This window comes from Pristiophorus japonicus, chromosome 22 (genome assembly GCF_044704955.1).
Source record: "Pristiophorus japonicus isolate sPriJap1 chromosome 22, sPriJap1.hap1, whole genome shotgun sequence".
NCBI classification, from domain to species: Eukaryota; Metazoa; Chordata; class Chondrichthyes; family Pristiophoridae; genus Pristiophorus; species Pristiophorus japonicus.
The window spans coordinates 11,276,311-11,301,434 of record NC_091998.1 but is presented as its reverse complement, the minus strand read 5'-3'; the positions used below and the strand labels follow the sequence as shown (position 1 = coordinate 11,301,434).

The following is a 25,124-nucleotide window of genomic DNA, read 5'->3' as shown; positions in this document are numbered from 1 at the left end:
AAAGTTGATGTCAGAAAGGTCCAGTGCAAATCTCAACAACCTGGAGTTATGCCATCCTGTTCAACAATTCTTTCCAGGAAAGGAGTAGAAGAGGAATCTTACAGCCCAGTATGGTGGCCTCGATTTCAAAATTCTCATCCTTGTTTTCAGATCCCTCCATGGCCTTGCCCCTCCCTATCTCTGTAATCTCCTCCAGTCCCACAACTCCACAAGAAGTCTGCATTCCTTTAATTCTGCCCCCTTGAGCGTCCCTGATTATAATCGCTCCACCATTGGTGGTCGGGCCTTCAGCTGCCTAGGCCCCAAGCTCTGGAACTCCCTCCCTCCACCTCTCCACCTCTCTACCTCTCTTTCCTCCTTTAAGACTCTCCTTAAAACCTGCCTCTTTGACCAAGCTTTTGGTCACCTGCGCTAATATCTATTTATGGGGCTCGATGTCAATTTTATTTTTGCTAACATTCCCGTGAAACACGTTTTGCTACATTAAAGGCGCTATATAAATGCAAGTTGTTTAGTTCGTGGGACAGTCACTTGGGAACTGTTATGTATGTAAACCTGTAAATACCATGTCTAACCACCAGAGGGCTTATCCCCTGGAGTCCCAAGGGACCCCACAATCCCTTGGGAGCACCTGTATATAAGGAGGCCTCACAGGCTGGAGAGGCACTCTGAGACCTGCAATAAAGGACTAAGGTCACACTGTACTTGGAGCTTGCAGTCTCTAGCCTGACTCTTCATTCAAGATACAACAGGAACAATTTAGGAACATTAGAAGCAGGAGTAGGCCTTTCAGCCCCTCGGGCCTGCTCCGCCATTCAGTTAGATCGTGGAAATAATTGCTTCCTAATTTATCTCCTGAATGTTCGCAATACATGACGTGACACCCCCCCCCCCCCTCCCCCCCCCCAAATGGTCAGCAGAAAAAAATATCCTGTTGTGCTGCAGATTACACCCAAGGAAATGTTTTATTTCTGAAATGCACTGAAGATTTGAGGTTTAATTGCAGTGGACACTCACTTACTCCTGAGACGCTGCTCATGGTGATTTTCTGGACTTTGTTCGGCGGGGGCAAGCTGCCCATAACGCGGAAGCATTGAGTTATTGTAGCCTTTCCCACAAGTGGAAGTGCACACTGAACCCATTATCAAGAGTGAGCTGTCCTGCCTGTTGTGCCCAGGGAAGCAGTTGAGGCTAGCTCATTGAATGTATTCAAGTCACAGATAGATAGATTTTTAACCAATAAGGGAATTAAGGGTTACGGGGAGCGGGCGGGTAAGTGGAGCTGAGTCCACGGCCAGATCAGCCATGATCTTGTTGAATGGCGGAGCAGGCTCGAGGGGCTAGATGGCCTACTCCTGTTCCTAATTCTTATGTTCTTATGCTACACAGTCTAAGGCAGCCTTTAAATGAGTTTGTTAATGTTGTTCCAACTGTCGTGAATGAATGCACGCTTTATTGCTCCCTGCTATGAATCGCCACTCTACAAGGCAGTTAAAATCGCCATTCAACCCAAGAGAATCTAGGCTTGGCAGTTAGCCTGTGGCATACTGTTTGAGTGAAATTTTTTCCTCTGTCATCTTGACAGAGGCACTAACCTTTTTAAAATAGATGCCTCCATCAAAATTGCAAAGGAAAAAATTCCCCACAAATGGGTTGTGTTTGGACCTTGGTGGGATTCCAGAGCCCAGGTTGGATCCGCTGCACTGAATATCTGACACGCACACACAACTCCAGTGTGCGATCAACCACACCCCATTCTCCTCGCTTTTAATGAATTCAAATCTATCCCGGCATAATATAAAAGTCTTGCTCCTCACACCAGGAAGTGTCACAATTGAAAGTGTCATCTGCAAAGTCTGTTTTTTCTTTATTCGTTCCTGGGATGTGGGCATCGCTGGCAAGGCCGGCATTTATTGCCCATCCCTAATTGCCCCTTGAGAAGGTGGTGGTGCACTGCCTTCTTGAACCGCTTCAGTCCGTGTGGTGAGGGTGCTCCCACAGTGCTGTTAGGGAGGGAGTTCCAGGATTTTGACCCCGGTTGTCACATTCGCCAAATGTCATCACGAAAACAACAAATTGAACAAGGACCCTAGTAATGAACAAGTGTTTTTAAAAAAAAAAGACACCCATTCATAAATTGCTGGTATCCAATAATACTATACTAAATTTCAAAAACTAGAAATGCACAGGAAATCCTTCTGCATCTGTGAAGGGCAAAGTCGTGGTTAATGTTTCAGGTGTGAATCCCTTGTAACTGGGGTCTGACAAAGGGTCTGCATCCAAAGCACTAACCCATTCTTTATCTGAGGAAAGACATACATGTCTTAGAGGCGGTGCAACGATTCACTAGATTGATTCATGGGATGATGGGGCTGTCCTGAGAGGACAGATTGAGTAGATTGGGCCTATACTCTCTGGAGTTTAGAAGAATGAGACGTGATCTCATTGAAACATACAAGATTCTGAAAAGGATTGACAGGGAAGATGCTGAGAGGTTGTTTCCCCTGGGCTGGAGAGTCTAGAACTAGGGGACACAGTCTCAGGGTAAGGGTAGGTCATTTAAGACACAGATGAGGAGGAATTTCTTCACTCAGGGTTGTGAATCTTTTGAATTTTCCTCCCCATAGGGCTGTGGGTGCTGAATCGTTGAGTATTGATAGATTTTTGGACTCGGTGGCGGGGGGAGGGAGGGAGGGGGGGGGGGGGGGGGAGAGAGGAGGAATTGAGGGCTATGGAGATCAGGCGGTAAAGTGGAGTTGAGGTCGATGATCAGCCATGATCTTATTGAATGGCGGAGCAGGCTCGAGGGGCCGTAGGGCCTACTCCTGCTCCTAATACTTATGTTATTCTCACCCTTTTCAGTGGCACTTGAGAGTATTTCCAGCACAAGTATTCATGAGCTGTCCAGTGGCCATTGCTCAGTGATGCCTACAATACATGACCCCCAAATCATAGGCAGTCCCTCGAAATGAGGATGACTTTCTTTCTCGCCAGAAAGGGATGAGTTTACAGGTGTTTCAATGAAGGACCTAATATTTCCAGGTCCCGAACTGCATCCTGAAGGGTGGAAGATGCCTGTGTGTGGATTTTTTTAACATGTGGTGGCCACCACACGGGCTTGACAGAGCTAGGTCTTGGTCCAGTGACAAGGATTAGCCAAGACGACTGGAGACCAGCTCTGCTGCACGGACCTAATGCGCACACATATCGCAGTGTGGGCTGGGCCCGTGCTGCCCCTGGGCCCTCGCCTCTTCTGGCCCGAACTCACTCCTCTCCTGGGCCCCGATCACGTCCCTCTGCAATCTCTCGCTGCTCCTTCGCCCCGACCTCGCTGCTCCTGCTGTACCTACCCACGCTCCCAATACACGACCACATTACAGATAGACACAGAATGATGCAGCACACTAGGGGGCCTTTCGGCACATTGTGCCTGTTCTGGCTCTCTCCCCGCAGTCCTGCAATTTATTTTTTTCCTTCCAAGTATTTATCCAGTTCCCTTTTGAAAGATATTATTGAATCTGCTTCATCTCCAGAATCGAAGCATCCTTTTCTCGGGCTGTTTTTTGTTAAGCTCGAATTGCTAATGAACAATTAAGTAGCAAGATTGGCAAATCAGCTGATATTTTAAATCCAGTATCAAGACGTCATGGCAAAATACCTGTACATTTAACTGGCATGAAAGGACCCGACTACTTGTACCCCCGAGATGTCTGCGCTCCTCTAATTCTGCCCTCTTGAGCAACCTTGATTACAATCGCTCCACCATTGGTGGCCGTGCCTTCTGTTGCCTGGGCCCCAAGCTCTGGAACTCCCTCCCCAAACCTCCTCTCCTCTCTACCTCTCTTTTCTCCTTTAAGATGCTTCTTAAAACCTATCTCTAACCAAGCTTTTAGTCACCTGCGCTAATTTCTACCAATTTGACGGTGACAAATTTATCTGTTTAGTCTTATGAAGCGCCTTGGGACATTTTACTACGTTAAAGGCGCTATAGAAATAAAAATTGTTATCTGAAATGGTGTCAAAACTGGAGGTCAGCCATTTTTCTATTTTGCAAACATACGCAGTTTGAAAGATGCCCCTGTGACTTTGTACCAAAACGATGAACACTTCGAACAGCAATGCAATAAAAAAAAATCTGCCCAGTTAATTCACGGCCGAGACACTGGACGTTATGACCGCATACTTTTTTTCGAAGTCCGCAAAACGTGCCTTTAACTCTGAAACAAGGACTGGGGGAGAAAAAAAACCCCAAATAACTCAAGCAGAACAAAAACGGATTTAATCAGCAGCATTTACTGCCATGGAAACCGAACTCAATCTCAGCACTGTGTGTGTATACGCGGACCTTGCAGTAAGTGGCAGCAATACACAGCTGGCAGTTCGAGGGCTTTTGATTTGTAACAAAATAGAATTGGTGTGTGAGAGAGTTAAAGCAAGTTTCAATTCCTCGGCAGAAGAAGATTGTATTTTCTTAATTTTACAGATGTGTCATATTCTCGTGCAAGGAAGGCCCGCGTGAACCCTCGAAACCCGCGTCAGAGACACGAACATACGGCTCCGTTTTATAAACTGCAATATCAGTTATAACTCTACGTTTTGCGTCTGGAGATCGTGGTGACTAGGAATTGCCAGATGGGACTGCCGGTCCACCTCAGGAGAGAGGGGAGGAGGAGGGGGAGGGGGAGGGGGAGGATGAGGACCTCGAGGAGGACAATCAGCCTGCCGATGAACCCATGTCCCCAACCTCCCCCCCCCCCCCTCACACCACTGGAGAAGCCCCGTGGTAGTTCTGCAACTGCAAGGCTGTTGCATTAGCAGCTCATAAATGAACGTTTTACTTGAACGGTCAAAGAGTTACTTTACGTTTCATCCTTACCTGGCCATTGTTTGAAACCCTTATATTGATAACCTTCTGTTTGTAAAAGACACTGCACAAGAATTGTAAGTGTAATAAAATTATTTTATAATTTAACAAAAATTGCAAAAACCTTTTTTAGAAATTTATAACGACATAATTGTTAAATGGAAAAAAGCAACATAATTTTAATTAAACAACCAATTAACAGATACAAACATTGAAAACATTTAAACAGAATAGAAACACCCATAATACCCCCCCCCCCCACCCCCAATGGTCAACAATTTTTTTAATAGCAATGTAAATAACGACAACCCCCCCGCCCCTCTCTTTCCCCCCCCCCCCCCTAAACCAGGCAAAAATTCTACCTGCGGCCCCCGTTCCCTCTACCCCGCCCCCCCCCCCCCCGACCTTTACACACCCTTTTCCCTCTCCCACTGCCCCTGGTCCTACCCGCATTTACTCCAAGACATCTTGCAGCAGGGCATCTCGAGCACTGCTGCTGTGGGGCGGGGGGGGGGCCTGGTGACAGTGGCAGAGTCATTTCTTGGGATCCCGGAGAAGAATCGGTATCCGAAGACCCATCTCCAGAGTCCGAAGCAATTTCTTCCTCCTGACTCTCAGTCGCTGCCGGCATAGGTGGTACGGCACCTTGGGGCACAGTGCCATATACCGTAGTCCACCGTTTGCCACGTGGCATCGACGGAACCGGTGGTTCACCGCATCACCACAGTCAACTGCGCCATGTCCTCTGAATGACGAGCTGAAAGCATGGCAATATTGGCAGTTAACCCACCTATCGCCTGGAAGAGCTCTCGACCAATATCGACACTCGCCCTTGACAGTGCTGCTGCGTCTGCCTTGTCTTTGAGCTTGCCTATCTCGCCAAATCAACCTCCGATGATTCGCCTTTGGTGCTGGACCATTTGGTTAAATTACATTTCATTAACATGAGCAGACTGTACAGAAACTGCACGGCATTTTAATAAGATTTCATGATCCCAGCATTAATTACATTACATTATATAATTCATATATTATACTCAAATAGCATTAAATTACCCGGGGGTTATACATGACTTACCTGCCGCCATAAACCGGATCTGCACCACGGGTGGCCGAGCGTTTACGGACCCAACGAGGGCTATGGCCCCCTCCTCCAGATCCGTCAATTCAGCCAACTATGCGGGCCCTCCTCCCGTGCACCGATGCTCCACGCGATTGGAAGATATCTTCTTCTGCAAAGATGACACGAACCCGGTATAAGCTAATTGCCCGGGTACTAGTGCGGAACACACAGATAGACATCCACAATGAGCCATCGCCAAAGCCTTGCATCATTGTCCCATTCACGTTATATGTTGGATGCTAACACCGTTAGGATGCAATTGATGCATGATGAGCACATCTAAGTTCAGAAAAGCAATGTAATAAGATTGTGGATGGGAAGTAATGCTGACACCAAGCTTAATTACAATCTGGCAGATTTACATTTTAAGTAATGAGTCAGTGCATTACTACAGTTATTAAAGTTAGTACTTACTCTCGCAGACGCAATAAGGTCGTTCCAACGCTTGCGGCACTGGCTTGGCTCTCTCTAATCATGGGCGGCCGACGACGACAGCACCTCGGCGATCTCCGCCCATAGTCGTTGGTAAACACTGGGGGGGAGGTTTCCCACGCCCGCCCCGGGTCAGTTGGCTCCACCTCGTTTCAACCTCATGGACCAAGGCAGCGTTGGCCTCATCCAAAAAGCACTTGACCCTCTTCCTCCCTTCCACCTCACCCACGTCGCTCATCATTACCTCTTCAATATTCATTGTGTACTATAAATGTATTATAAATTGGTAATAATGTTTAAATCTTCAAATATTCAGCTTAGCCACTCTCCACTTTCCCTCTGTCTATTTGTGTGTCACCCTCCCCTGAATCGCGGGAAAAGTCGAGTGCAGGACCAGGACTGGAACTAATTATTCGAGGGTATTTGACAATTCGGAAGGGCAGACAGAAAGGTAAAGGAGGTGGAGTAGCACTGTTAATAAAGGATGAGATCAGTGTGTTAGCGAGAAACAGTATTGGCTCAGAAGATCAAGATGTTGAATCAGTTTGGGTGGAGATAAGGAATAATAAGGGGAAAAAGTCACTGGTGGGCGTAGTCTATAGGCCCCCTAACAATAGCTGCACTGTTGGACGGAGTATAAATCAAGAAATAATGGAGGCTTGTAATAAAGGAACAGCAATAATCATGGGCGATATTAACCTTCATATTGATTGGAAAAACCAAATTGGCCAGGGTAGCCTTGAGGAAGAGTTCACAATGTATCCAACAGGGTACTGTGTAATGAGACAGGATTAATAAATGATCTCCTAGTAACGGATCCTCTAAGAATGAGTGACCAAAGCATGGTTGAATTTGAAATTCAGTTGGAGGGTGAGAAAGTTGGATCTCAAACCAGTGTCCTAAGCTTTAATGAAGGAGACTACAAAGGTATGAGGGCAGAGTTGGCTAAAGTGGACTGGGAAAATAGATTAAAGTATGGGACGGTTGATGAACAGTGGCAGACATTTAAAGAGATATTTCATAACTCGCAGCAAAAATATATCCCAATGAGAAGGAAAGACTGCAAGAGAAGGGATAACCATCCGTGGCTAACTAAGGAAATCAGGTATGGTATCAAATTGAAAACAAGGGCATACATTGTGGCCAAGACTAGTGGGAGGCCAGAGGATTGGGAAACTTTTAAAAGCCAGCAAAGAACAACAAAAAAAAGATAGAGGGGAAAGATAGATTATGAAAATAAACTAGCACAGAATATAAAAACAGACATTGGACTAATGATCCAGAGACGTGAGTCCAAATCCCACCACGGCAGCTGGGGACTAAAATTTAGTTAAGTATCAGTAATGGTGACCATGAAACTTCTGGATTTTTGTAAAAAAAATCCATCTGGTTCACTAATGTCCTTTTAGGGAGGGAAATCTGCCGTCCTTACCCGGTCTGGGCCTATATGTGACTCCAGACACCCAGCAATGTGGTTGACTCTTAACTGCCCTCCTAAGTGGTCTAGCAAGCCGCACAGTTGTACCAAACCGCTACAAAGAAGTATAACAGCACTGTGGGAGCACCTTCACCACACGGACTGCAGCGGTTCAAGAAGGCAGCTCACCACCACCTTCTCGAGGGCAGTCAGGGACGGGCAAAAACTGCCGGCCTTGCCAGCGACGCCCACATCCCGTGAACGAATAATAAAAAAAATCTTCCAACTGATTGCAGGCAGTTCCACGGGAGGTCGGCCAATGCATAAACAATTCCAATTGCACAAAATTGGTATAATTTACAACATAAAAAACCTCAACATAGATAACATTGAAACTTCCCCATTCCAGACTGGCTTTTTGTCATTGAGCTGGAATGCATGTTGGCTGTTTTTTTCCATTGAAGGGAAAAATGGTTGGCGGCTCCAGTCTACAGAAGTTGGAGCATGTTTTAGGGTGCCTTATTGTTTTAGGCTGGCTTGACTTCTCTCTTGATTGTGCTGCTCTGTACCATTGGGGTCTCTTTTACGTCACCTTAATAACGATCCCGAACGATGAACGGAACCATTCAGTGTGGCCTGTGAATAGCGCACACTGAACATAAAGATACTGGACTAGAGAAGCTGGGATTGTTCTCCTGAGAGCAGAGGAGGTTAAGGGGAGTTTTAATTGAGGTGTTCAAAATGATGAAGGAGTTTTGACAAAGTAATTAAGCAGAAACTGTTTCCACTGGCAGGAAGATCGATGACCAGAGGATACAGATTTAAACTAATTGGCAAAAGAATTAAAGGGAAAATGAGGAGAGATTTCTTTATGTAGCGAGTTGTTATGGTCTGGAACACACTGCCTGAAAGGATGGCAGAAGCAGATTCAATAGCAACTTTCCAAAGGGGAATTGGATAAATACTTGAAGCGGAAACATTTGCAGGGCTGTGGGGAAAGAGCAGGGGGAGTGGGACTAATTGGATCGCTATTTCAGAGACAGGCCCGATGGGCTGAATGGCCTCTTAGTGTGCTGTATGATTCTATGGTGATCAGCCCCCAGAAAATGACAGATCTGGCAAACGAGACGCTGGCACAGTGTATAGTTCAAGCTCACCATGACAGATTCATGTCATCATCATCATAGACATTCCCTCGGAATCGAGGAAGACTTGCTTCCACGCTTAACATGAGTTATTAGGTGACTGAACAGTCCAATACGAGAACCACAGTCCCTGTCACAGGTGGGGCAAATAGTCGTTGAGGGAAGGTGGGTGGGACTGGTTTGCCGCACACTTTCCGCTGCCTGCGCTTGATTTCTGCACGCTCTCCGGCGACAAGACCACAATGGTCCGCACACCGCTTTCCTCTTTGGAGTTTATTTATCTGTGAGCAGGCCACGCTGAAAGCTGATGTCCCCCATCTCTTCAGAGTGAAGGCCCATTTTCTGAACCCTGTATGAACAGCATTTGAAAGTCTTGAGCTGGAAGCAACAACAACAACAACTTGTATTTATATAGCGCCTTTAACGTAGTAAAATATCCCAAGGCGCTTCACAGGAGTGTTATAAGACAAATCAAATAAATTTGACACTCAGCCATATAAGAAGAAATTACAGCAGGTGACCAAAAGAGGTAGATTTCAAAGGGATGTCTTAAAGGAGGAGAGAGGGGCGGCGAGGTTTAGGGAGGGAGTTCCAGAGCTTAGGGCCCAGGCAACAGAAGGAACGGCCACCAATGGTTGAGCGATTATAATCAGAGATGCTCAAGAGGGCAGAATTAGAAGAGCACAGATATCTTGGGCGGCGGTGGGGGTGGGGGGGTGTTGTGGGGTTGAAGGAGATTACAGAGATAGGGAGGGGGCGAGGCCGCGGAGGGATTTGTAAACACGGATGAGAATTTTGAAATCGAGGCGTTGCGTAACCGGGAGCCAATATAGGTCAGCGAGCACGGGTGATGGGTGAGCGGGTGAGTGACTTGGTGCGAGTTAGGACTCGGGCGTCCGAGTTTTGGATCACCTCGAGGTTACGTAGGGTCGAATGTGGGAGGCCAGCCAGGAGTGCGTTGGAATAGTCAAGTCCAGAAGGAAATGAAAACTATTTCACAGGCTGTGCTCAATCAGGCTTCTCCAGAGTGGAATTTTGGCTCTTCAACATATAAAATAAAACAGAAATCTTCTTCACAAGTTTTAATCCTAGCTATGCCAATTGAATTATATAATGTGTGCAGAGAGAAAGGGATGGGATGGCAGGATTGTCGCTTCCACATCATGGAATAATAGATTCGACATTCAAGAACATGCAAGCTTGGAGCACTGCAATTAGTCAGAGTGCCCCGAGAGTAAGGAGGTTGAAACGGATCAGCCAAGCTTCCACTGACCACCTGGAAACTGGAAGGTTGTTAAGGCAGAATGAGGATTGGATATGTTCTTTCTCTCCCTCACCTAATTATGAGGGGCTGAAATAGAGTGGATAGGAAGGACCTATTCTCCTTATCAGAGATGTCAACAACCAGGGAGAATAGATTTATAATAAGTGGTAGGAGGTTTAGAGGGAATTTGAGGAGAATTTCTTTCACCCAGAGAGTGGATAGGAAGGACCTATTCTCCTTAGCAGAGGGGTCAATAACCAGGGGACATAGATTTAAAGTAAGTGGTAGGAGGATTTGAGGAGAACCTTTTTCACCCAGAGGGCGGTGGGGGTCTGGAACTCACTGCCTGAAAGGGTGGTGGAGGCAGAAACCCTCATCACATTTTAAAAGTACCTGGATGTACACTTGAAGTGCCGTAACCTACAGGGCTACGGACCGAGAGCTGGAAAGTGGGATTAGGCTGGATAGCTCTTGGTCGGCCGGCGCGGACACGAGGGGCCAAAATAGCCTCCTTCCCATGTTGTAAATTTCTATGATTCTACCCCCCGACACCACAGTCGTGTTACTTACCAACATGTACCATGTTACCTCATGGAAAATGGTTACAGCGCTGCTAGAACTTGTATACTAACGAGTGTCAATGTCTTCAGGAGAAGAAAGGAGAAGGAAGGAAGGAGATTTGGAGTGCCGGGGGCCGGGAAGTATTTTATAAAATAGAACTCCCCAGACTGGATGACATTTTCTATCTTTAGTCTTCCCTCGTTGTTTTAATTCTGACTCCTACCATAAACAACATTGATCATGCCAGGAGAGAGATAGAATGTGTCATATGACATCACTGAAAATAGTGAAGTGCTTTGATACCATAATAGGCCCTGAATACGAGTGTCAAATAATTACATTTTTTTTATTGTTGTTCTATATTTTCTCCTGTGTAACCAGCGTGAGAAATAGCTGATGTCATTCCTATTTGGATTTTATGTTTTATGGAAAGCGACAGCATCGAATTGAAGGCAGATCACTAGAAGTCACTGTCCCTTTAAGAAATGTTATCCAGTCCCACACAACCCACATTTCTATTCTTCCTTATAAGGCGCCTGCGGGTGATTTTCTGCAGTTTATTTCATTGGCATCAGTTGCAACAAATCTCCATGCCTGCACACATGATTGAAAGAGAGAGAGCTCTTCATTTCTATTGGTCGATGGTCCATTTTCGGGTCTGTGGTTTCAAGGGCTACTTGAATCTAACCAGGTTCAAATCCTGGCTCAGTATCTTCATAATTATGGTTTTAAACACTCTGCAATCGAATATTACCGTCCCAAAGTGCAAATGTTGCTAAGGTTGGTCCTAGAAGAAATGATTTTGCTACCTTTAAGCACCAACCTGATCCCAACAATAGACTCAGTCTGAACTGCAGACATTTGCTGTCCAATATCAGATAGGGAAGGATGTTATCTCTTCACTTGGGTACCCCTCAGAATGCAGTCATTGCCAACAAACGCTCTTTGATTAAGGTATAAAAGCCAGTTCAACTGATATCATCATCATCATCAAACACAGCAGCAGATCAACATAATTCTGCCTTGTCGGGATTGGATTTGAGGATAGCTGTCGCTGTGGCTCAGTGGGTAACACACTCGCCTCGGAGTCAGAAGGTCGTGGGTTCAAGTCCCACTGCACGGACTTTAGCACAAAATCTAGGCTGACACTCCTAGTGCTGCACTGTCGGAGGTGCCGTCTTTCGGATGAGACGTTAAACCGAGGCCCCGTCTGCTCTCTCAGGTGGACGTAAAGATCCCACTGCACTATTTCGAAGAAGAGCAGGGGAGTTCTCCCCGGTGTCCTGGCCAATATTTATTCCTCAACCAACATCGCTAAAAACAGATTATCTGGTCATTATCACATTGCTGTTTGTGGGAGCTTGTTGTGCACAAATTGGCTGTTGCGTTTCCTACATTACAACAGTGACTACACTCCAAAAGTACTTCATTGGCTGTAAAGCGCTTTGGGGCGTCCTGAGGTCATGAAATGCACAAAATAAATCCTACTTTGTGAAAATGATTAGGGTGAAATATTAGATATTTTCTCTCAAATTTAATGTCTTACTGCTATAAATGAATAACTCTTGCCATTTGTCGTTTTGTATGTTTGTTTATTGAGCTGCATGGCAGAGCAAAGAAACAGCCGTAAAAGCATCGTTCACAGTGGGAACCGACTGGCTCATGATGGGCTGCCCAGTGTTCCCAGGGTGTTGTTGGCAGGACCTGAGACTGAGTCCCCAGTGATTGGCCTGTATTTCCACAAAAGCATCTCGTCAGTAGTGGTTTTCAGAGTTGTGTGTGTGACCCAATCCCAAGGATGTATCCTCATGGCCTCCAACATAAATTCCCCCAAAAGGAAGAAGTTCTATCATTGCAGAAAATATTATTTTATTAGGAGGAACCGTGACGGCAATAACGTGCAGGGCGTTGGTGAGGCCACACCTGGAGTACTGCGTCCAGTTTTGGTCTCCGTATTTAAGGAGGGATATACTTGCATTGGAGGCAGTTCAGAGAAGGTTCACTAGATTGATTCCTGGGATGGAAAGGTTGGGCCTGTACTCATTGGAGTTTAGAAGAATGAGAGGTGATCTTATTGAAATGTATAAGACTCTGAGAGGGCTTGACAGGGTAGATGCAGAGCAGATGTTTCCCCTCGTGGGGGAATCGAGAACTAGGGGGCATAGTTTCAGAATAAGGGGTCGCCCATTTAAGACAGAGATGAGGAGGAATTTTTTCTCAGAGTCGTGAATCTTTGGAATTCTCTACCCCAGAGAGCTGTGGAGGCTGGGTCATTGATTATATTTAAGGTGGAGATAGACAGATTCTTGAGCGATCGGGGAGTCGAGGGTTTTAGGGAGCAGGCGGGGAAGTGGAGTTGGGGCAAAGATCAGATCAGCCATGATCTGATTAAATGGTGGAGCAGGCTAGAGGGGCTGTGTGGCCTCCTCCTGCTCCTATTTCCTATGTGCTAGCAGGTCAGCAAAGATTGAAAACAAATTAATATCTGGTGATAGGTGGGCAGACTTCTGATGACCTTGGGATCTCCTCAGAACCTTTGAGTAAGGTGTGGGGCTAGGGCCCCTCGATCCCAAACATCTTCCAGGAGATTCCAGGGCTCTAGAACCATTGCCAGTATGCAGTACTGAAGTGGCAAGTACTTGAAGACCCCCTTCCTACAATAATTCAATAACTTGGATTTATATAGAGCTGTTAAAAGAAAAAAATAAAGACTTGCATTTATATAGCACCTTTCACGACCACCGGACGTCCCAAAACACTTTACAGCCAATGAAATACTTTTGAAGTGTAGTCACTGTTGTAATGTGGGAAACGCGGCAGCCAATTTGCGCACAGCTAGCTCCCACAAACAGCAATGCGATAATGACCCAGATAATCTGTTTTTAGTGATGTTGATTGAGGGATAAATATTGGCCAGGACACCGGGCATAACCCCCATCTTCGAAAGAGTACCGTGGGATTTTTTATGTCCACCTGAGAGGGCAGACGGGACCTCGGTTTAACGTTTCATCTTGAAAGACAGCACCTCCGACAGTGCAGCACTCCCTCAGCACTGCACTGGAGTGTCAACCTGGATTTATGTGCTCAAGTCCCTGGAGTGGGACTTGAACCCACAACCTTCTGACTCAAAGGCGAGAGTATGCTGCCCACTGAGCCACAGCTGACACATGTAGTTCATGTAGTAAAAAGTCCCAAGGTGTTTCACAGGAATATTATAAGACAAAACATTTGACACCAAGCCACATAAGGAGAAATTAGGGCAGGTGACCAAAAGCTTGGTCACAGAGGTAGGTTTTAAGGAGCGTCTTAAAGCAGGAAAGAGAGGCGGAGAGGTTTAGGGAGGGAGTTCCAGAGCTTGGGGCCCAGGCAGCTGAAGGCACGGCCACCAATGGTTGAGTGATTATAGTCAGGGATGCTCAGGAGGGCAGAATTAGAGGAGGGCAGACATCTCCAGGGGAGTGGGTGTGGTTCCTACCCATTTCTGTTGTGCCCATAGGTAAGGACAGGTTTCCACATTGAACGTCCTGTCCTCCGAATGTCGAAGGTCAGCAGGATTAAATACGTGCAAATTTTTCGACTTGTCAAGGTTCAGATCTTTGGATTTATGTATTCGTAAACCGCCGGTGGTATTCTTGAAGGGAAGGAGTGATGGTGCAAACTGCAAACGATGTGGACTGTGCAGTGTAATACATCGTGAAGGAAATATCTTGGAAATGAGCAAATCTACTAATTGTCCTGCACAGCCCACATATGCCTTGGAACACCAAAGTTCCTGTGTAATAAATTAAGGAAGATTAGTAATTCTACAGGAATCTTGTTGGACGGTTGATATGTAAGGATTTGACAGACTGGATTCTCTGTGGGTTTGTTAAGGGACACATATGCCAGATATCAGTGTTTTATTGAGATCAAGAGTCATATTTACTGTTCTTTCCTCCCACTGTGACAGCTTGTTGTCTCTGCATTACCTTGGCATTGATGGAACTTGTGGTTTCTCCAACCCCTTCCCTCTCCTTAACCCTCACCCTTCCTACCATCCCTTGGTTTCCCCCCCCCCCCCCCACCTCCCCACCTTTCCCTTTATCTCCTCCCTTCCCCTTTGTTTTACAGTCAATGTATTCATCAGATTCTAGAAAGTGTGAATCACATCCATCAACATGACATTGTGCACAGAGACCTCAAGGTCAGTATCTATTAACAAATGCAGAAGAAAGCAATCATCACGCGTGGGAGGAACGCGGTCTTGCCGCATGTTGTCTGTGGCCTCGCACTGTGAAAGACCCCTTGGCTTGAGACCTCCCTGTACGGATATAGCAAATAGGAGCAGTGGTAGGCCATTCGGCCTTTCGAGTCTACACTGCCATTCAATATGATCATGGCTGATCCTCTAACTCAAATAGAAACATCGTTCCCATCCCACGGGCCCTCGGAGTTGTACTTCGTGCCAGAAGCAAACGGCACGCTGATTCACCCAGAGTGCATGCTTAAATGCCCCGTGCACGCACCCACAGTCTGTGGCAATGGCCGAGAAGCCCTCCCGCGACACTGTGCTCGCATTGCACGCGGCGGAAGCGTTGTAACGATGTGCAGTGCAGATCCGCAGGGCTGTCCCGTCACCTTCCCTCCTGTGCTAAGAGGAGGGGGATTCTCCGCTGAGGTCTGTCATGTTAGTATAACATCCTGGCAGCCCTGTCGTTAAGTCACCGGGGCAGGGCTGGGGGAGCTTGCCTTCGTATTTCTTCACGGACCGTCGCATGAGAACCGGGAGGTTTTCTTTGCGCACGCACACTTCGCGTCCTTTAAATCGATCAGTCCAAATTCTATTCATTGTGACCTTGCTGCTCAATTGGCATGTAATTAGAATACCGTGCTCTTGCTGTACTGCCAACTAAACCACTTTAATTGATGCGCATTTCATAAAACATGTGCTACACGTATTCCAAGATAATTTCATTTGCTGGATTTACTCACTGATTAGCAAAAGAAATGGACACTACGAATGAATAGAAATGAATTCTGAGGTGCTTTCAGGTGCTGACGCAGCCGACAGTGAATTGATGGGTCAATTAAAAGTGTACATCGTTATCTTTTAAGTTGAATATTATGGTAAAGAATCTGTTTTCCCGCTCCCCTTGCTAGTCGAACTGATTGACAGCCGCCTTGCTTCAGGTGGGATGTTGCAAGTTGAGGTTGAATGGCTGGCGTTTTTCGAAGAAGAGCTGGGAGTTTGCCCAGTGTCCTGGCCAACATTCCGCCCTCAAGCGACCGCTGAAAAAAAAACAGGTTAACTTTCCCTTCAATTTTGTTGCTGTCTGCGAGATTTGGCCAAGCACAAAATGAGTTGTCACTTTTGTTGACATGATAACTGGGTACAGTAGGATCGTGGGTACGTTACTGGACGAGTAATCCAGAGACCTGGATGAATAATCCGGAGGCGTGAGTTCCAATCCCACCACGGCATTTGGGTAATTTAAAATCGGTTAACTTTTTATTCCAGATTTATTTAATTAATATCAGAATGGTGACCATGAAACCACCCCTGGCCCAGCGAGACACTCAGTTGTACCAAACACTACGACAAAGTCAGCACTGTGGCAGTACCTTCACCACACGGGCTGCAGCGGTTCAAGAAGGCGGCTCACCACCACCTTCCCGAGGGGGCAGTTAGGGATGGGCAATAAATGCCGGCTTTGCCAGTGACAACCATGTAAATAAAATAAATAAAGTCACTGTGCTTTCAAGGTAATTGCGATAAGGTGTTTAAACGCAAGGCTGTTTTTAAAACCAGTTGTTTTATTTAAAAACTTCTATATAAAATGAGCGATGCAGTTTTGTGAGTGGGGCTATTCGACACTAAACCGTAACAGGGTATAATTATCAAGCGTAACATAACATTACAAGCTGTTTATCTCCGAGAGCGCAGAGCAGATTCGCACAGAAAATGAGCACGGAAAGTAATATTTCTGGAAACATGCTAGTAATAAGTCGCAGAGAGCACTTCAGAGTACCTCAGGGTGGTTATTTGTATTTTTAATTGCATATTATTCAGCAATAAGATAACAATTACGTCTGGGAATCAAACGAGCTGACACTCCCCGGTCCGGAATCTGTCTGCAATGTTGCCTGTACGAATGCATAACCGTTGTGCCCCCTAGTGTGCATGTGCTGGCTTTGCATCCACTGTGGTTAATGGGGCCTTTGCGTCTCATTGCATTAACCCTTCGAGAACTTCAGTTGCACTGGACTTTGGGGCGGGGGTGGGGGGGGAGGCGGAATTGCTCCATTTCGATCGTCATGTTTACCAAGAAGCAGCCCACCTTTCCCAAGTCCGCTCTGAGATTCGGAATTCGCGAGATCGGCAGACAACAATTGGAGCGGGCTGGTGGAGGCGTACAATTGGAAGACATGAATTCTAAAAGCTGCATTTGGTGCTCAAAGGGTTAAATGACTGTCGTAGCTGTCGATGAAATCATCAGCTGAAATACGGGGTCAGTACGCCACCCCATTTTATCTTGCAAGTGCAGTTGTTTGATTAGCCATTTTTCAGCGGGTGACATAATCGAGCCCGCCGCTTTAATTTGCTTGCCATGTTTTGCTGAGCGGCTCAAGGGTTTTGACTCCCCAGTCGTGTCGGGAGTTTGGGGCCCAGAGATGAACTGTTACTTGAAGCCCCTCGGGTGGAGGTTGGGCATTGTTGGTTCTCTGCCCGGCCACAAGATGGAGCACTGCCCAGATCCAAGGCGAGGGAATTAAACACTGAGCAACTTCCCTGTCAGCTGAACATGGAATGGGGTTGATGGAGAGAACTGGACAGCCACAATCTCCCCAACATCCTGCCCGAGAGGGAAGAGCCTGGGCAGGCCGTGAGTGGTCTGCAGGGGGAAGGAGCAATGCATTTTAAAAATGTGTGTTTATTGCTTAAAAAAAAAAATTCAGTATGATAATCATTTACAGTTCAACAATCAAAACTTTAAATACTTTTTCAAAATGCATTCACAGGATATTGGCATCGTTGCCAAGGCTGGCATTTATTGCCCACCCCTAATTGCCTCAAGAAGGTGGTGGTGAGCCGCCTTGTACAACGGAGTGGCTCACTGGGCCATTTCAGAGGGCAGTTAAGAGGCAACCATGTTGCTGTGGGTCTGGAGTCACATATAGGCCAGACCGGGTAAGGACGGCAGATTTCCTTCCCTAAAGGGACATTAGTGAACCAGATGGGTTTTTATGCCAAGGTCACCATTACCGATAGTTTTTTAAAAATTATTCCAGATTTATTTAATTAACTGAATTTAAGTTCCCCAGCTGCCGTAGTGGGACTTGAACTTATGTTCCCCAAGATGATTAGTCCAGGCCTCTTTACTACTACACTTATGGATCAGATAATAACAGGGCGCCCAATAAACCAACATGGCTCATTTGCATCGAGCCATGTAGCCATCGAGAGCCAGAGCCATTTTAAGATATGATGCTGTGCTAGTGATGCTTCGAAGTTACTGTTGACAAAGTGTTTTGTATTCTGCCTCGTGATTAATTTATTTTCTTATTAATTCCATCATTTTCTGATAATGGCATTTGGTTTACCACCTCGAAGCCAGAGAACCTGCTGCTTGCCAGTAAGTGTAAAAGTGCGGCAGTGAAGCTGGCCGACTTCGGACTGGCCATTGAAGTACAGGGAGACCAGCAGGCATGGTTTGGTAAGTCTTTCAATCTTCGCGGATTTGTAGCAGCAGAATGTGAAACCCAATAAGATGCCTCTGAGAGTTACAGTACTTGTGCAATGCTCCATCTATCATTTTATAGGATCATTTTAGTCATCATCCCACGGCAGTGCACATGGAGAATGTAGTCCAAGTGTTGTCTGCAGGTGAGGTGAGAACGAGGGGGATAATTGGATTAACAGCAGCAACTTGTATTTATATAGCGCCTTTAACGTAGTGAAAGTAGCAGTCCCAAGGCGCTTCACAGGAGTGTTATGAGATAAAGAATTTGACACCGAGCCGCATAAGTAGAAATTAGCGCAAGAAAGAGGTAGGTTTTAAGGAGTGTCTTGAAGGAGGATAGCGAGGCGGAGAGGTTTAGGCAGGGAGTTCCAGAGCTTGGGGCCCAGGCAACAGAAGGCACAGCCACCGATGGTTCAGCGATTATAATCAGGGATGCTCTAGAGGGCAGAATTAGAGGAACGCAGACATCTCAGGGGTGGGGGGAGGGGGTGGCAGGCTGGAGGAGATTAGAGGTCGGCAGGGGCGAGGCCGGAGGGATTTGAAAATAAGGATGAGAATTTTGAAATCGAGGCGTTGCTTAACCGGGAGCCAATGTAGGTCAGCGAGCAACAGGGATGATGGGTGAGTGGGACTTGATGCGAGTTAGGACATGGGCAGCCGAGTTTTGGATCACCTCTAGTTTACCAGGGTTTGCGGATGTAATTCAGTCCCTATTTTAAAGTCATACATTCTGCCCTTTCCTCATCTAAATCTATCAGCATAACCCTCGGTTTCCTTCTCCCTCATATGCTTGACTAGCTGACGATGCAAAGATGAGAGGAAAAGCAATGTGTGAGGAGGACACAAAAAAATCTGCAAAAGGACATAGACAGGCTAAGTGAATGGGCAGAAATTTGGCAGATGGAGTATAATGTCGGAAAGTGTGAGGTCATGCACTTTGGCAGAAAAAAATCGAAGAGCAAGTTATTATTTAAATGGAGAAAGATTGCAAAGTGCCGCAGTACAGCGGGACCTGGGGGTACTTGTGCATGAAACACAAAAGGATAGTATGCAGGTACAGCAAGTGATCAGGAAAGCCAATGGTATCTTGGCCTTTATTGCAATGGAGATGGAGTACAAAAGCAGGGGAGTCTTGCTCCAGCTATATAAGGTATTGGTGAGGCCACACCTGGACTACTGCGTACAGTTTTGGTTTCCATATTTACGAAAGGATATACTTGCTTTGGAGGCAGTTCAGAGAAGGGTCACTCGGTTGATTCCGGGGAAGAGGGGGTTGACTTATGAGGTAAGATTGAGTAGGTTGGGCCTCTGCTCATTGGAATTCAGAGGAATGAGAGGTGATCTTAGCGAAACGTCTAAGATTATGAGGGGGCTTGACAAGGTGGATGCAGAGAGGATGTTTCCACTGATGGGGGAGACTAGAACTAGAGGGCATGATCTTAGAATGAGGGGCCGCCCATTTAAAACACAGATGAGGAGAAATTTCTTCTCTCAAAGGGTTGTAAATCTGTGGAATTCACTGCCTCAGAGAGCTGTGGAAGCCCGTTCATTACAGGCAGGACCCTTGCAGCCAGCTGTGGTCAGGGCTCGATGCAAATCTAGCTGTGTTTGCCAGCATTGACATCTGGATACCTTGCAGCTAAACTATTAACCAAAAGCATCCAGTCAGTCTTCTGGCGTGTAAGAGAGTCATTTTAACAAGGCTGTTGAATAAATTTAAAACAGAAATAGACAGTTTCTTAAACGATAAGGGGATAAGGGGTTATGGGGAGCGGGCGGGGAACTGGAGCTGAGCCCTTGATGAAATCAGCCATGATCTTTTTGAATGGCGGAGCAAATGCGAGGGGCCATATGGCCTACTCCTGTTCCTATTTCTTATGTTCTTATTTGGCCCCTCGAGCCTGCTCCACCATTCAATAAGATCATGGCTGATCTGATCCTGGGCTCAGCTCCACTTCCCCGCCCGCTCCCCATAACCCTAGACTCCCTTATCATTCAAAAACCTGACTATCTCCCTCTTAAATATATTCAATGACCCAGCCTCCACAGCTCTCTGGGGCAGAGAATTCCAAAGATTCACGACCCTCTGAGAGAAGAAATTCCTCCTCATCTCCGTTTTAAATGGACAACCAGTCCAAGCAAGGATAAAACTACGTGTGGTCCGACCCGTGCCTGTGGCCTCTCGGCTGGAGACCGTCAACTCAGTTCTAATTGGTCCTTTACTTGAAGCAGTTTTGACCTACAACACCCCCCCCCCCCCCCACCCCACTACTAGAGTGCGTTGGAACGGCCCGTTCATTACAGGCAGGACCCTTGCAGCCAGCTGTGGTCAGGGCTCGATGCAAATCCAGCTGTGTTTGCCAGCATTGACATCTGGATACCTTGCAGCTAAACTATTAACCAAAAGCATCCAGTCAGTCTTCTGGCGTGTAAGAGAGTCATTTTAACAAGGCTGTTGCAAGCTACGTAGCAGAAATAAGTGTTTGCAGCTGCTTAATAAATTGAAAACATTATCTTGCACCCTGCAGCAACGTGATTAAGCAACCTATAACTCACATTATTTCACTATTTCCCTGTTTAAGATTCAGAGTATCAGACCGAGAGAAACCCACCAATCTACAACAGCCTTGTGTCTATGTGAGGCACAGTTGTAGGATAGCTTTAACCAATCAAATTGTAGAATGACAACTAATTAGTCCGTCATGACCCTCCTTTCCCCTCATTCTTCTGAATTCCAGTGAGTAGAGGCCCAACCTAGTCAACCCCCGTATCTCCGGAATCAACCTAGTTGAGCCTTCTCTGAACTGTCTCCAAAGCAAGTATATCCTTTCATAAAAATGGAAACAAAAATTGCACGCAGTATTCCAGCGGGTTTTCCTGAGAAGTTTTTTAAAAAATCATTCACGGGCTGTGGGCATCGTTGGCAAGGCCGGCATTTATTGCCCATCCCTAATTGCCCCTCGAGAAGGTGGTGGTGAGCCGCCGCCTTGAACCGCTGCAGTCCGTGTGGTGAAGGTGCTCCCCCCCCCCCCAGCACCGTTGGGGAAGGGAGTTCCTCAGGACTTTGATCCAACGACGATGAAGGTACGCTCTTGGAGGTGACGGTGCTTCCAAGTGCCTGCCGCCCTTGACCACCTTAGGCGGGCGAGTTTGCGAGGTGCTGTCGAAGAAGCCTTGGCATGTTTGCTGCAGTGCATCTTGTAGATGGTGCACACTGCAACCGCGGCACGCCGGTGATGGAGGGAGTGGGTGTTTAAGCCGGTGGGCGAGGTGCCGATCGAGCAAACGTTGTCCTGCATCACTCTGAGTGGCAGACACTCCCCATTTGTGTAGACCTGGCCCCATTTCAAATCGTCACATCCCCCAACTCACGGGAGAGCCCGTGAGTAGATGTGCCATCTGCTGAAGAAAAAGACAGGGGATCACTTTGTAATCTCCTTGTATGAAAGCTAATGAAGAAAGTATTACATTTCCATGTTATTTGACCCAGAGATAATCGGCTTACTCTGTTTGTAATTTAATTAAATGCAATAGCTGAAATTGGAATTGTTAATACTAATTAAATCCATAATTAAAATCTTTGTGAAGAGGAGACTCCCCCATGACTTGGTGAGCAGCTGAGCCTGCAGATCTGGATGGTTCCTAGTTTTGGTCCATGGTCTGGTGAGGTAGAAGATCTCATCCAGAGAGCCATGCAAGATTCTACAATTAGCCATTGCAGGCCTTGGCGAGGTAGAGGAAAATAATCTTCGCTCCGAGATACTCTCCAGATTTTCTTATCCCTCAATTTCTTTTATTTGTTCATGGGATGTGGCCGTCACTGGCAAGGCCAGCAGTTATTGCCCATCCCTAATTGCCCTCGAGGAGCTGGTGGTGAACCACTTTCTTGAACCACTGCTGTAATGTATTTGCTTCATGGGTTCTTTGCTTAAGAATTCATAGCAACACATTGCTATTAAGAACTAGTTGGTTTATTAGCAAAGGTTTAACAATTGCACGACACATTACAAGTTCATCCACCAAGCTCTCAACCACCTGCCTCATCGTGGATCCCCCGAACCCAACTGGCTGGGGTTTTATTGAGTCTTGTGAACATCGCATGACTGTAGGCCACTCCCAACTCAACAGCTCTACAACTATTTTAAGTGGAAAATTAAATCAAGTGCCCCCTATTGGCAAGGGAACTAGAACCCTCAAATGGGAGGCGAGATGTGAATCATGATGCTCAAGGTATCACGACTGTATGGGGCAAGGGCAACGGACCCACTGCTCTTTTCCTGTCCATACATCTTGCTGCTCGTGCCAATCCTGAGCTGTGATGGGCTGGTATCCTGCCCAATGCCTTGCCAATACTGCTCTCCCCTTCCTTCGCTCCACCATCGGCGGCCGTGCCTTCAGCCACCGAGGCCCCAAGCTCTGGAATTCCCTCCATAACCCCCTCTGCCTCTCCGCCTCCCTCTCCTCCTTAAAACCGACCTGTTTGACCAAGCTTTTGGTCACCTCTCCTAATATCTCCTTCCTTGACTCAGTGTTCATTTTTTAAACTCTTACAGCTGTGTGTAGCGCCTTGGGATGTTATTTTATGTTAAAGGCGCTTTATAAATGTAAGTTGTTGTTGCATGTGTGGATATTGGGCGAGTACAGGGTTAATTTAAACTGTGCTATTTGAGTAACCCGTCCACAGCACAGAGCCCACAGCACAGAGCCCACAGCACATCAGCCCACAGCACATCAGCCCACAGCACATCAGCCCACAGCACATCAGCCCACAGCACATCAGCCCACAGCACATCAGCCCACAGCACATCAGCCCACAGCACATCAGCCCACAGCACATCAGCCCACAGCACAGTACAGACCCAAGTTATACCAGCCCACGGTACATTACAGACCCATGTTATATCAGCCTATGCGACATTACAGACCCATGATATACCAGCCCATGGTACATTACAGACCCATGTTATACCAGCCCATGGTACATTACAGACCCATGTTATACCAGCCCATGGTACATTACAGACCCATGTTATACCAGCCCATGGTACATTACAGACCCATGTTATACCAGCCCATGGTACATTACAGACCCATGTTATACCAGCCCATGGTACATTATAGACCCATGTTATACCAGCCCATGGTACATTATAGACCCATGTTATACCAGTCCATGGTACATTATAGATCCACACACAGCCCACTGGTCTCCAACTCTCTGAACCTCCTCTCTGAATGACGGTGCATTAAAAGACCAACCCGGAGTGTTCTGCAGGTAGCAGGAACTCTGTTGGGAAGTTGTCGGCAGCATGTCCGTGATTTCCCAGGTGGCAGCAGGCTCTGTACTTCCAGGTAATTCTGTTTTTGTGATGTGGAATAAGGCACTATACAAATGCAAGTCTTTCCTGACAGTCCAGTTAACTGGGTTTAAACCAGTATCAGATTTTTTTTTTAAACATTTAATTTAATATTCCCTCTCTTGTCACAACAGTGGTGCAGCAGAATGTTTTACCAAACTGATTGTTTATTTTTCTGTTGTGTTATTCATTAAAGTCAAAGAAAGGTACCGATAGATAATGAGCCCACAACCGTGTGACTGAAGCTGCTGGTAACGCCAAGAACTGGCAGCTGGGTTCAGTGTCTCGGTAAGGTGACTGGGTGCAAAGGTTTGGTAACCCCACGGCCCGAGCTTGGTAAATCGGGCTTTAACCTATTGTCGCAGCAGGGGAGGTAGCTTTGAGCAGACACTGCAGTCTCACACACACGCACACACACACTGTTTTGCTTGGTATCTGGCGAAGCAGTCAAAACATATTGCAGGCTGTGGGAGCTAAGGCAGTAATTACCTGAACAGCGTTTAGAGCAGAGGTAGCCTTGTACTTTCAAGGTTAATGGTGAAATTACACGCCACCAACACATGAATATCATAAATCCCGTGTTGAGGCGGGTGTATACTCCATCACATGTAGCTCTGAGTGCAGTAGGCCACAAACTAGAAGCACGGCTCAATTTGTGCTGCCTGGCCAAAGGTCTGAGCTTTAAATATTATGCTGGATGGTGAAATGCTGATAGAGGGTCCAGTCACTCCACTGCATTATAAAGAAATAGAAAGCCTTGGATTTATATAGTACATTCAATGACCACCAGACATCTCAAAAGCTCTTTACAGCCAATGAAGTTTTTAAAAAAGTTTGTAATGTAGGAAACGCAGCAGCCAATTTGCGCACAGCAAGCTCCCACAAACAGCAATGTGATAATGACCAGATCATCTGTTCTTTTGTTATGTTGATTGAGGGATAAGTATTGGCCAGAACACCAGGGGATAACTCCCCTGCTCCTCTTCGAAATAGTGTCATGGAATCTTTTACATCCACCTGAGAGAGCGGAGAGGCCTCGGTTTAACGTCTCATCCGAAAGATGGCACCTCCGACAGTGTGGGGCTCCCTTGGCACTGCACTGGGAGTGTCAGCCTAGATTTATGTGCTCGAGTTCCTGGAGTGAGACTTGAACCCACAACCTTCTCACTCAGAGGCGAGAGTGCTGCCCACTGAGCCACAGCTGACACTGGATGGGCAATAAATGCTGGCCTTGCCAGAG

General features: G+C 46.6%; 1 protein-coding gene across 6 annotated transcripts in view; it reads left to right on the top strand.

Moving 5' to 3' along the window:
* camk2g2 (calcium/calmodulin-dependent protein kinase (CaM kinase) II gamma 2) overlaps positions 1–25,124 on the top strand; it is a 369,535-nt gene that overhangs the window by 247,473 nt on the left and 96,938 nt on the right. For all 6 annotated transcript variants that reach the window (XM_070865617.1, XM_070865616.1, XM_070865618.1 and 3 more), the window contains exons 6-7: positions 14,917–14,989; positions 18,398–18,500. In XM_070865617.1, the coding sequence (XP_070721718.1) occupies positions 14,917–14,989; positions 18,398–18,500 (176 nt within the window). The remainder of the gene's footprint in view (positions 1–14,916; positions 14,990–18,397; positions 18,501–25,124) is intronic.